Source organism: Oncorhynchus mykiss, chromosome 6, assembly GCF_013265735.2.
Source record: "Oncorhynchus mykiss isolate Arlee chromosome 6, USDA_OmykA_1.1, whole genome shotgun sequence".
NCBI classification, from domain to species: domain Eukaryota; kingdom Metazoa; phylum Chordata; class Actinopteri; order Salmoniformes; family Salmonidae; genus Oncorhynchus; species Oncorhynchus mykiss.
The window spans coordinates 49,681,626-49,694,787 of record NC_048570.1 but is presented as its reverse complement, the minus strand read 5'-3'; the positions used below and the strand labels follow the sequence as shown (position 1 = coordinate 49,694,787).

The window sequence follows — 13,162 nt, the reverse complement described above, 5'->3', positions numbered from 1 at the left end:
AGTGTTTTTAGCCACAATCGGCCCCAACCCCAATTAATACATTTGGGCACAGTCGATAGCGTGCTGGACTTTGGGCTAGAATGTTAAGGGTTCGAAACCTGCTCCCTGCTTGTTTCATTGCATTATTATGCCGGTCACAGAACAAATAGCCTGTATCGTTACGAGATGAGGAACGAGATGGGAGTGAGTAAGCTATTCTGGATAGAGCAGGTACTTTTGTGTAATTCTAGTCCATAGAAGTGAGGACAGAGAACATCATATTTAGTGCTGTCTAATTTGAATATAATGAAGTCTATTTCTGAGGTTTTCTGTCCTCAGATACAGAGAGCTGTGAAAGCCTGTCTGCAGATTAAGAGGTCCCAATGAAGAGCAGCGGTTCTCAGTCCTGGTCCTGGGGACTCAAAAGGGTGCACATTTTTGTTTTTGCCTTAGCACTACACAGCTGATTCAAATGATCAAGTTATCATCAAGCTTCAAGTGGTATTTATGTATTCATTTGTGACGCTATCCTTGATATGATCCTGCTATTGTCACATGCTACACATGCACATATATTTATCTATAAAATGTTGTCATGATTTGTTATAAGGGATATTATACTTTAGTAATTCACAATGATTTGCTAATGTAAAAGTCTAATAATGACATTATCTTCTATTGTTTGTCCTCATGTGTATGTTTTTCAGCATAAAGTACTTTGTAGCCACTTAGTGTGGACACCAGGTGAGACCACACACACACAGATTCCTGTTGAACACAGTCTATTTTAACTACCTTATTTTCTCAATAACAGTCTCTTGCCTTCACTTCATCCCGCTCCCCCTTCTCCCTAAATTCTCTAGGTTATATCAGCCGTGACAGTGAACCCCTCCTGCATCTGAACTGGCTGACACAGAGGGCACAGCATGATCATACTGAGAGGTCACTTGGTCGGGTCAACAGGAAATATTATTAAAGATGCTTTACATTGAAATATAGATAAAGATGTAGTAGACCCAGAGTTTATGATCCAAGGTCCTAATGATTATGATGACTGACCACGTTAGAATTTTAAAAAACAAAGCTTAATCATGCTCTCTCTCTATTCATCTGTCTCTCGTCAGCAGGTATGTTTTGAGAGAGGAAGCCAGTCCCGTCATCGCCACCTCACCTGCTCTTAAGATAGCCTTGGGCCCCCAGTTGGCCCGAAGGTTGATTAGACACTATGTAATTGTGATGAACTGAGAGAATATTAGGGTAGCACTGTAATGCATTAATGATATGCTGTCTGCCTCAGTTCTTACCTCTTTCCCTATCTTCTACACCTCTCTCCCCACCTCGTCTTTCTTCCTATTTTATTTTTTACAACGCACACCATATGTGCATTGAAGTATAGCTTGAACTTGTATTTATAATAAAATATTACAATTATCAAAATTATAATGCATGTATTATGTATTTATAACACCTAGATAATGAATTTCTTTCAATAAAGCGTTTCACATTCTCCACTGGTTGAAATTAAGCATCTCATTGAAATACTATCCTGTGTCCTCAGATTAATGCAGATGATATATGCATAGGAAGTGTGGTGTCCTGTTTTTTTTCTGTATATATAAATTACAAATCAGCCTTTACTTAAATCATGTTTCTAGTCTATTGCATAGTTACAATGTGTAATCATTGATGTCCCAGGAGCAGGAGTGGTAAACACTGTTGAAGTGTGTAATTGTAATACCTACATGCAGACACAGCATAATTCAAAGAATGGAGTTTGATACACCTGGTATTGGATATGACTGAAAAATAATGTCTCACAGCTATTTGGCGGCAGCATAGCCTAGTGGTTAGCGTGTTGGACTAGTAACTGAAAGGTTGCAAGTTCAAATCCCCAAGCTGACAAGGTACAAATCTGTTGTTCTGTCCCTGAACAAGGCAGTTAACCCACTGTTCCTAGGCCGTCATTGAAAATAAGAATTTGTCTATTTAATTAAAAGTTTTTAAAAAATAATTCATACCTGAACGACACCTTTATTTGCCAAGGAAAAGTACATGATCAGTGAATATATTCAATGTACAGGCTACAATGTGGGGATCTCATGCGTGATAATAACTACAGTACATGTATATGGCACAATAAAGTTATTATATTCTACTCTATCCATAGGCTTCATTAATGCCATTCAGACTTGAAGTCAATACAACAACTATGATAGCTGAGGTTCATAGATTGGTATGAATAATAGTTCAGAACCTAACGTTTTAGGGTCCATACACAGAGCTCTTAGGAGTTTGCACCATATTTCATGTTCCAGTTTTAAATCATTGAAGGTGAAGAAGGAGAAATAATTTGGACAGATATAAGAAATATATTATTCAACTGGCAATGCTGCCCTCTAGTGTTGTTTTCTGAAATTGAATGACATTGAAATATCTCAAAGAAGAAACTAAGGCGCTTAGACAGGCAGCCCAATTCTGATATTTTTTTTGACCAATCAGATCAGATCTGAAAAAGATATGATGTGAAAAGATCTGATTGGTCAAAGGGCCCATTTGTGGAAAAAATGTTTGAATTCGGCTGCCTGTGCAAACACAGCCTAATAAGCAAGGGAGGGCAGCCAATGCAGTATGGGTATGATTGCTTGGCGCTTTGCCTGCTCCAACTCCTCTCTTCAAACCATGCTCCTTACCCTAATTAAAAGAGGATTAGCCAGCATGGAGTCCCTGACCACTCCGACGCGAGAAGCCTGCATTTCCAGTTTCAGGACGGTTACACCTTGGGGAAATAGAGGAGTTATTCCAGATGGTACAACCAACAAGCAAGTCAATCAATTAGGCCTACCTAAAATAGTACAATTGCTGCTTGACCTTGATACCCATGGAGAAGTCTAGCCTACATCATAGGTGGGTTTCCTGGACATAGATTAAGACTATTTCTGGACTAATGAAGAAGCACAATGGAGAACCTACGTTGAAAATGTGTTTTAGTCCAGGATTAGGCATAATCTGTGTCCAGGAAACCGGCGCATAATGTTCTCTGTAATTCTACCCTCACGAAGCAGCTAAACGCTTGGCATCTTAACACAGATACACATTCTTAGGATTTTGATTTAAACATTTGATTTGAGATACACATCCTTCAGAAATTTCTGCTCAGATTTAGATGTTGTTATTGAACTGACAGCACATGCTCTGGTTTTATCTAGGGTCTAAATATTAGTAATGTGGCAATTGGCTCCGGGGTGAAGTTTCCCATACAGATCAAGGATCAGCTTCCCCTCCCCGTATCCGAACCTTAAAGGCCCAGTGCAGTCAAAAACGTGATTTACTGTGGGTTTTTTTTATTAACATTTTTTATTTCACCTTTATTTAACCAGGTAAGCTAGTTGAGAATAAGTTCATATTTATAAATGCGACCTGGTCATTATAAGGCAAAGCAGTGTGACACAGACAACAACACAGAGTTACACATGGAGTAAACAATAAACAAGCCAATAACACAATAAACAAGTCAATGGCACAGTAGAAAAAAGAAAGTCTATATACAGTGTGTGCAAAAGGCATGAGGTAGGCAATAAATAGGCCATAGGAGCGAATAATTACAATTTAGCAGATTAACACTGGAGTGATAAATGCACAGATGATGATGTGCAAGTAGAGATACTGGTGTCCAAAAGAGCAGAAATAAAGTAAATAAAATAAAACAGCATGGGGATGAGGTACATTGGGTGGGCTATTTACAGATGGACTATGTACAGCTGGAGCGATTGGTTAGCTGCTCAGATAGCAGATTTTTAAAGTTGTTGAGGGAAATAAACATGCCCTCCGATTTGACACACTGAACTCTGTCTGCAAAGTAGTTGGTGAACCAGGCGAGGCAGTCATTAGAAAAACCGGCTATTGAGTCTGCCGATAAGAATACGGTGATTGAGAGAGTCGAAAGCCTTGACTGGATGGATATATAGGTCTGTAACAGTTTGGGTCTAGGGTGTCACCCCCTTTGAATAGGGGGATGTCCGCGGCAGCTTTTCTATCTTTGGGGATCTCGGACGATACGAAAGAGAGGTTGAACAGGCTGGTAATAGGGCTTGCAACAATGGCGGCGGATAGTTTTAGAAAGAGAGGGTCCAGATTGTCTAGCCCAGCTGATTTGTACGGGTCCAAGTTTTAGCAGCTCTTTCAGAACATCTGCTATCTGGATTTTTTGTGTGAAGGAGAAGCTGGGGAGGCTTGGGCGAGTAGCTGCGGGGGGGGGTGTTGGCTAGGGTTGGAGTAGCCAGGAGGAAGGCACGGCCAGCCAATGAGAAATGCTTGTTGAAATGCTCGATTATCATGGATTTATCGGTGATGACCGTGTTACTTAGCCTCACTGCAGTGGGCAGCTGGGAGGAGGTGCTCTTGTTCTCCATGGACTTTACAGTGTCCCAAAACTCATTGGAGTTAGAGCTACAGGATGCATATTTCTGCTTGAAAAAGCTAGCCTTTGCTTTCCTGACTGACTGCGTGTATTAGTTCCTGACTTCCCTGAACAGTTGCATATCGCGGGGACTATTCGATGTTATTGCAGTCCACCACAGAATGTTTCAACTCAGTACAAGTAAAAACTTTGGACACACATACTCATTCAAGGGTTTTTCTTTATTTGTACTATTTTCTACATTGTAGAATAATAGTGAAGACATCAAAACTATGAAATAATGCATATGGGATCATGTAGTAACCAAAAACGTGTTAAGCAGATTCTTCAAAGTAGCCACCCTTTACCTTGATGACAACTTTGCATTTTCTAAACCAATTTCACCTGGAAATGCTTTTCCAACAGTCTTGAAGGAGTTCCCACATATGCTGAGCACTTGTTGGCTGCGTTTCCTTCACTCAGCGGGCCAACTCATCCAAAACCATCTCAATTGGGTTGAGGTAGGGTGATTGTGGAGGCCAGGTCATCTGATGCAGCACTCCATCTCTCTCCTTCTTGGTCAAGTAGCCCTTACACACCCTGGAGGTGGGTTGGGTTATTGTCCTGTAAAATAAATAGTCCCACTAAGCGCAAACCAGATGGGATGGCGTATCGCTGCAGAATGCTGTGATAGCCATGCTGGTTAAGTGTGCCTTGAATTCTAAATAAATCACAGTGTCACCAGCAAAGCACACCCACACCATCACACTTCCTCCTGCATTCTTCATGGTGGGAACCACACATGTGGAGATCATCCGTTGACCTATTCTGCATCTCACTAAGATACGGCGGTTGGTACCAAAAATCTCAAAGTTGGACTCGTCAGACCAAAGGACAGATTTCCACAGGCCTTATAGTCCATTGCTAGTGCTTCTTGGCCCAAGCAAGCTGTAGTCAAAGAATAGCATTCTCACATAGGTGTTCCTTTTGTCCTTTTGTCCAGTGTGGAGTACAATAGAAATTGCATCATTTGTGAATCTGTTGGTGTGGTATGCAAATTGGAGTGGGTCTAAGGTTTCTGGGATAATGGTGTTGATGTGAGCCATGATCAGCCGTTCAAAGCATTTAATGGCTACAGATGTGAGTGCTACGGGTCGTTAGTCATTTAGGCAGTTTACGTTAGTGTTCTTGGGCACAGGGACTATGGTGGTCTGCTTGAAACATGTTGGTATTACAGACAGGGAGAGGTTGAAAATGTCAGTGAAGACATTTGCCAGTTGGTCAGCGCATGCTCGGAGTACATGTCCTGGTAATCCATCTGGTCCAGTGGCCTTGTAAATGCTGACCTGTTTAAAGGTCTTACTCCCATCGGCTGCGGAGAGCGTGATCACACAATCGTCCGGAACAGCTGATGCTCTCATGCATGTTTCAGTGTTACTTGCCTCGAAGAGAGCATAGAAGTTATTCAGCTTGTCTGGTAGGCTCGTGTCACTGGTCAGCTCTAGGCTGTGCTTCCATTTGTAGTCTGTAATAGTTTGCAAGCCCTGCCACATCCGACGAGCGTCGGAGCCGGTGTAGTACGATTCGATCTTATTCCTGTATTGACGCTTTGCCTGGTTGATGGTTCGTTGGAGGGCACAGCGAGATTTCTTATAACTTCTTAGGGCTAGGCCCCGTTTTTCTCAATTTCCTCCTGAATTACATGCCCAAAGTAAACGGCCTGTTGCTCCGGCCCTGAAGCCAGGATATGCATATAATTGGTACTATTGGAAAGAAAACATTTTGTAGAAATGTTAAAATAATGTAGGAAGGGGCCTCCATCACATGTAGGAAGGGGCCTCCATCACAGGGCTAGCTGTGCCACCAGAGACTCTGGGTTCGAGCCCAGGCTCTGTCGCAGCCGTCCGCGACCGGGAGGTCCATGGGGCGACGCACAATTGGCCTAGCGTCGTCCGGGTTAGGGAGGGTTTGGCCGGTAGGGATGTCCTTGTCTCATCGCGCACTAGCAACTCCTGTGGCGGGCCGGGTGCAGTGCACGCTAACCAGGTCGGCAGGTGCACGGTGTTTCCTCCGACACATTGGTGCGGCTGGCTTCCGGGTTGGATGCGCGCTGTGTTAAGAAGCAGTGCGGCTTGGTTGGGTTGTGTTTCGGAGGACGCATGGCTTTCAACCTGTGTCTCTCCCGAGCCCGTACGGGAGTTGTAGCGATAGTAACTACTAACAATTGGATACCACGAAATTGGGGAGAAAAGGGGGTCATATTTAAAAAAATATTTATAATAATAATAATAATGTAGGAGATTATCACACAATATGGTAGGAGAATGCAAATGCACTTTTTGGTAGTGCTCAAAGCCTGCCAGTGCTTGAAATGAACTCTTTTAGCCATTGGATAAGTAGGATAGATTTACTTGTCCCAAAAAAATGTTATCATTGTATGATATAGTAACCACTTTACAAAATAAAACGTATTACTGTATTTTTTGACCGTAGAGAATCAGACAAAAATGTCGGGCACACTGTGCCTATTGGCTTCTTTGCATAGTCAAGCCTGTCTCAAAATACAACACTGGCCCTTTAAGGCTATCCTGGAAGATGGTTGCCCACCCTTAATAGCCCATAAAAGATTGCAATATTACAATTACAACCAAACACTTTTTATGTATTTTATCAAATAATTCCCTCCTTCCCTGGGATGATTTAAATATGTCTTTGCCACAGTTAAAAACAGAATCTGGGACAGTTCTCGGACAACAGATCCAAAATTCAAACAACCACTACACATTAAAAAATTTAAAAAAGCAATGAAGCTGGTGCAACAGATCAGACCATTTAGCTTTAAATGTTGCTAAAGTTTTATTTCTTCAACAATGCGTACATGGCTGTAGACTACGTGTGAATGTTCAAAAATGCAATTAGTGGGAAAACACTGTTCTCAAAAGCCCACCGCGCGAACAGTTTAATGTGACAGAGAGGAAAGTATTGGTTAAAAATTAAGAAATAGGGGAGATCTAAATATGTATCAACTAGCATGGGTTACTAATATAACTAGGATTATGCCTTTTGCTGCTGGACAAAAAAACAAATGTTGATTTGAAAACCAATAGAACTAGAGAAAAATGTAGGCGTTTAAATAATTCCCAAAATATTTCTGTGATCATAGTTTGGCTAGGCTACTTTGAAACAAGGTAAGATATGCTTCATAAAATGACATAAAACATCTAGGTTTTAAACATTGACATTTAAGGTTAAATAATTTCAAAGCGCCTCCGCTCAGATTCAAGGTGGGTGATGCGCTGCTACAGGCACTGTCCTTCACTCTCAGCTCTCGTCGCCATTTGATCTGAACGAACCGTTCCTCAAGTATGTCGACAGAATCATGCCTTTATATTTGTCAAACATGACTGGCAGTTAGCGTATTTTTATGTAATTAAGTCTCATTAAAATTTGGCATTTTCTGGCGTCTTCCTCATGTCAGCATCGGTTTGGACATGAGACTGTATCAATTATGCATATCACCTACACTTTGATGTGTAGGCTTTTTTATGCATGTACATTAAAAATTGATTTTAATATTATTCCAATGTTGGCCTCTCTGATCCAATTCTGATAGGAGTAATTGTTTGATATTGTGATTTTCGCAATAAAAAAAAAAGTACTTTTCCATTCGGACAACTTAAATCTATATCCTCTTGTCCCAATTTTTTTACTTGTCCTGAACAAGAGAACAAGCGTTAATGTTGAGCCCTGCATGCCATTCCATGCATGAGAGCAGCATTTATTTTTCAACTTGAAGCAATGAGGCCAATCAGTCCTCCAAGATAACAAAATCATAAACAACAGAGTAGTCTAACAAGTCCTTAATTTTAGGGTTATGTTCAGGTAAAACAATTTGGCTAATCAAAAGTCCTATTCTTGAAAATGAAAGGGTATTAAATTAATTGGATTGACTGGAAATATGACAGATTTTTGTTTTTAATGTAATGTAAATAGATATAGCCTAGTCATATTTTCATCTGTATTGAAGTTTACAGCAATGGGTTAGAAGAAGCCTACATAAACCATAAAGGAAAACGCAACATCCATTTCCTGGCCAGCAATGTAAATTCTAGCATTGATTTATCCTGCAATAGATGTCGTTCAATTGGTAATATACATTTTTGTCTTCTTCTAATGCCTCTTAATGGAAAAGTATTCTAAAAGTAACCGAAAGTAAATCAGATTACGGAGTTTGGGTAATACAAAAAAGTTACATTTACTGATTACAATTTTGGACAGGTAACTAGTAACTTTAACAGATTACATTTAGAAATGAACATACCCAACCCTGTTAACAGACTAATAAGAAAGAGCGTTCCAAACCCCTCGGACAGTAACAGATAGTTTTCAGTTTTCCCCTCCCCACTCCCAGAAAGTCCAAGCAAAATACTTGCTTCCGAAATTGCTCTTTTCTAAGAAGCAATTTGTTACTTTTTGACCATTTTAATTGAAAACAATCACAGTAAGATGCTTAATTGTTACCCAGAAATGCACCTTTAACCATTAGTGTGGGAAATGCAAAACTGACCCAAGATAAGCGTAGGGGAAACTTCACCTTACTCTAATTGATTGAGGGAGAACAGCTGGAGTTGGAGTGACTATGAGATTACAGACCCACTGCAGACCACAGTGCACTCTTATGTAGGGAGATTAGGTTTACATTAAGCTACTCTCAATTATGAAGTGGCCCACTTACAAACCCCAATGAGAATAAGGGCACACTTCCATCAAAGGCCTGACTGAGTCTGAAAAAAGTGGTTTTCAGCTTTTTTTGGTTACTGTAATAACATTTTGCGCTGCTTGAAGTAGCCTACCGCTCACGTGGAACAAATCATGAGACCTGTTCTTATTAATCTTTATAAAGTACCCCCCGTGGATAAACCCCCAGGAGTAGTACATAGATCTAGCTATCCCAGGTTGAGAACCACTGTGATGATTGATTGCCATGTACCTGATTCAGACCGTGCCCTTGATCATGACTCTCAGTTCTATTATATTACACATAAGAGTTATTGGACAAACGGGGGAGTTTTGTTAAGAGCACTGACGCTCAATCTGAACATTAACACGCTTCGCTTGTGCAATGGGTTGAAAACAATGTCCCTAAAAACAGACACCCCTTTATTATTATTTTTTGTAACTAATTTGTTTATGTATTTGTCTTAATTCATCTAAATTGTATATTCTACACGCGTTAGTGGTCGATCAGGCCAATAGATGATGCTGTTGCACTGTGGTAGTAGGAGAAACAGCAAGTTCTGGGCAAGCGAGTGCACCATTCTTCAGAAAAAAAGAAAGCGCCAGAACTTTGCAGACGCAAACTTGCGTCCGTTCATTTTACTATCACGGGTATGTAACAGAACTTCCAAACGTTCTAATATCGAAATAATATGTAATGACATGCTATTTAACAACTTTGTCAAGGTATTATCAAGTTAGGAAAGGTTTTGTGTTGAACTGACAGAGAAGAACGTGATTTACAATGAGTGAGAGTATATGTTAGCTTGATGCTAGCTGAGGAAAAAACGTTTCACAAGTCACAGAGACTGTTTACTGAGTAGCTTTCTTGTACTGGATTTTGTCTGAGATTTTATAAAGAATCCAGTTGTTAGGGATTTCTGAGTTCGTTTTATATGTTATAGGTTTTGTGTAAAATTGTGCTCACTAGCTGGAAAACTGGCCTCGCACGCTCATCCGGTTGTATGAGAGAGAGACGATTTTACAGAGGTGCCACTATCTTAAAGTTTAATGTATTGTTGTCAGTTTGGCATATTTGGTAGCAGTATGTAGAAAAACATTCAGTTATTTTTGTCTTCATCAAGTGTTTTTATTGTATGAATGTGAAATACATTTTCATTTAAAATCATACTGTAAGATAGGGTTATTTGTGGGCCAGTTTTGAATTTTCCTTTAGGTAAAGTGCATTTATGTTGTGCAATTTAAAGTGTGTACTTGTTTGATGTGACTGTTTTAAAAGTACGAACAAAAAAATAGACAAATGAACAAGAGAAAAAAAGACATTCTTCAGATTAAAGAAAGCGCCAGATTGTGTCCGTTCTTTTTACTATTACAGGCCACCTCAGCTACAGACTGAGGCCGGTAACACTTGCAGTACATACAAAAACATATAATAACTTATTTAAGGTGTGCATAATTGGTACGTACAGTGCATTTGGAAAGTATTTAGGCCCCTTAACTTTTTCCACATTTTGTTATTTTAAATGTATTAAATTGTTTTGTTTTCCTCATCAATCTACACACAATACCCCATAATGACAAAGCAAAAACAGTTTAAAAATAAATTGCAAATGTATAAAAATAAAAAAAACTGAAATATCACATTTACATAAGTATTCAGACCCTTTCCTCAGTACTTTGTTGAAGCAACTTCAGCAGCAATTACAGCCTCGAGTCATCTAGGATATGACGCTACAAGCTAAACTGTATATTTTATATATATATATATATATCACACATATACATACACACAGTCGTGGCCAAAAGTTTAGAGAATGACACAAATATACATTTTCACAAAGTTCGCTGCTTCATTGTCTTTAGATATTTTTGTCAGATGTTACTATGGAATACTGTACTACTATAATTACAAGCATTTCATAAGTGTCAAAGGCTTTTATTGACAATTACATGAAGTTGATGCAGAGTCAATATTTGCAGTGTTGACCCTTCTTTTTCAAGACCTCTGCAATCCACCCTGGCATGCTGTCAATTAACTTCTGGGTCACATCCTGACTGAAGGCACACCCATTCTTGCATAATCAATGCTTGGAGTTTGTCAGAATTTGCGGGGGGTTTTCTTGTCCACCCGCCTCTTGAGGATTGACCACAAGTTCTCAATGGGATTAAGGTCTGGGGGGTTTCCTGACCATGGACCCAAAATAACGATGTTTTGTTACCCGAGCCACTTAGTTATCACTTTTGCCTTAGGGCAAAGTGCTCCATCATGCTGGAAAAGGCATTGTTCGTCACCAAACTGTTCCTGGATGGTTGGGAGAAGTTGCTCTCGGAGGATGTGTTGGTACCATTCTTTATGCATTGCTGTGTTCTAAGGCAAAATTGTGAGTGAGCCCACTCTCTTGGCTGAGAAGCAACCCAACACATGAATGGTCTCAGGATGCTTTACTGTTGGCATGACACAGGACTGATGGTAGCGCTCACCTTGTCTTCTCTAGACAAGCTTTTTTCCAGATGCCCCAAACAATCAGAAAGGGGATTCATCAGAGAAAATGACTTTACCCCAGTCCTCAGCAGTCCAATCCCTGTACTCTCTGCAGAATATCAGTCTGTCCCTGATGTTTTTCATGGAGAGAAGTGGCTTCTTTGCTGCCCTTCTTGACACCAGGCCATCCTCCAAAAGTCCTCGCCTCACTGTGCAAGGAAACACGTGCCGTCATCGTTGCTTTGCACAAAAAGGGCTTCACAGGCAAGGATATTGCTGCCAGTAAGATTGCACCTAAATCAACCAGTTATCGGATCATCAAGAACTTCAAGGAGAGCGGTTCAATTGTTGTGACGAAGGCTTCAGGGCGCCCAAGAAAGTGCAGCAAGCGCTGCGACCGTCTCCTAAAGTTGATTTTGCTGCGGGATCGGGGCACCACCAGTACAGAGCTTGCTCAGGAATGGCAGCAGGCAGGTGTGAGTGCATCTCTCACAGCAAAATCGCGATCCCGCAGCAAAATCAACTATAGGAGACGGTCGCGGCGCTTGCTGCACTTTCTTGGGCGCCCTTTCTTTTGGTGTTTTACAGAGTCAGTAGAAAGGCCTCTTTAGTGTCCAAAGTTTTTATAACTGTGACCTTAATTACCTCCCGTCTGTAAGCTTGTTAGTGTCTTAACGACCATTCCACAGGTGCATGTTCATTAATTATTTATCGTTCATTGTACAAGCATGGGAAACAGTGTTTAACCCCTTTACAATGAAGATCTGTGAAGTTATTTGGAATTTTACGAATTATCTTTGAAAGACAGGGTCCTGAAAAAGGGACGTTTCTTTTTTGCGGAGTTTAGATTGCAAAATAGTTGGGAAGAGATGTCCGATGTTCCGATTCCATGGCACATGGTTTATGAACTGATACGCAAAGCAACGCCGGATAAAAACTTTGACATTTTCCATTTTCAATGACTATATACAGTTCTTGCAACCAATATAATGTTTAAAGGTTTGCTGTGTCTGTCAGCGTAGTGTCCAGAGCATGGAGGCGCTACCAGGAGACAGGCCAGTACATCAGGAGACGTGGAGGAGGCCGTAGGAGGGCAACAACCCAGCAGCAGGACCGCTACCTCCGCCTTTGTGCAAGGAGGAGCAGGAAGAGCACTGCCAGAGCCCTGCAAAATGACCTCCAGCAGGCCACAAATGTGCATGTGTCTGCTCAAACGGTCAGAAACAGACTCCATGAGGGTGGTATGAGGGCCCAACGTCCACAGGTGGGGGTTGTGCTTTACAGCCCAACACCGTGCAGGACGTTTGGCATTTGCCAGAGAACACCAAGATTGGCAAATTCGCCACTGGCGCCCTGTGCTCTTCACAGAGGAAAGCAGGTTCACACTGAGCACATGTGACAGACGTGACAGAGTCTGGAGACGCCGTGGAGAACGTTCTGCTGCCTGCAACATCCTCCAGCATGACCGGTTTGGCGGTGGGTCAGTCATAGTGTGGGGTGGCATTTCTTTGGGGGCCGCACAGCCCTCCATGTGCTCGCCAGAGGTAGCCTGACATTAGCATTAGGTA

At 41.2% G+C, this 13,162-nt stretch overlaps 1 protein-coding gene across 1 annotated transcript in view; it reads right to left on the bottom strand.

Annotated features, from left to right (window-relative positions):
- Window positions 1-13,162, bottom strand: part of cfap77 (cilia and flagella associated protein 77) — a 73,137-nt gene that overhangs the window by 52,490 nt on the left and 7,485 nt on the right. Inside the window, exon 2 of the mRNA XM_021606690.2 lies at window positions 2,670-2,755. Within this exon, the coding sequence (XP_021462365.1) occupies window positions 2,670-2,755 (86 nt within the window). The remainder of the gene's footprint in view (window positions 1-2,669; window positions 2,756-13,162) is intronic.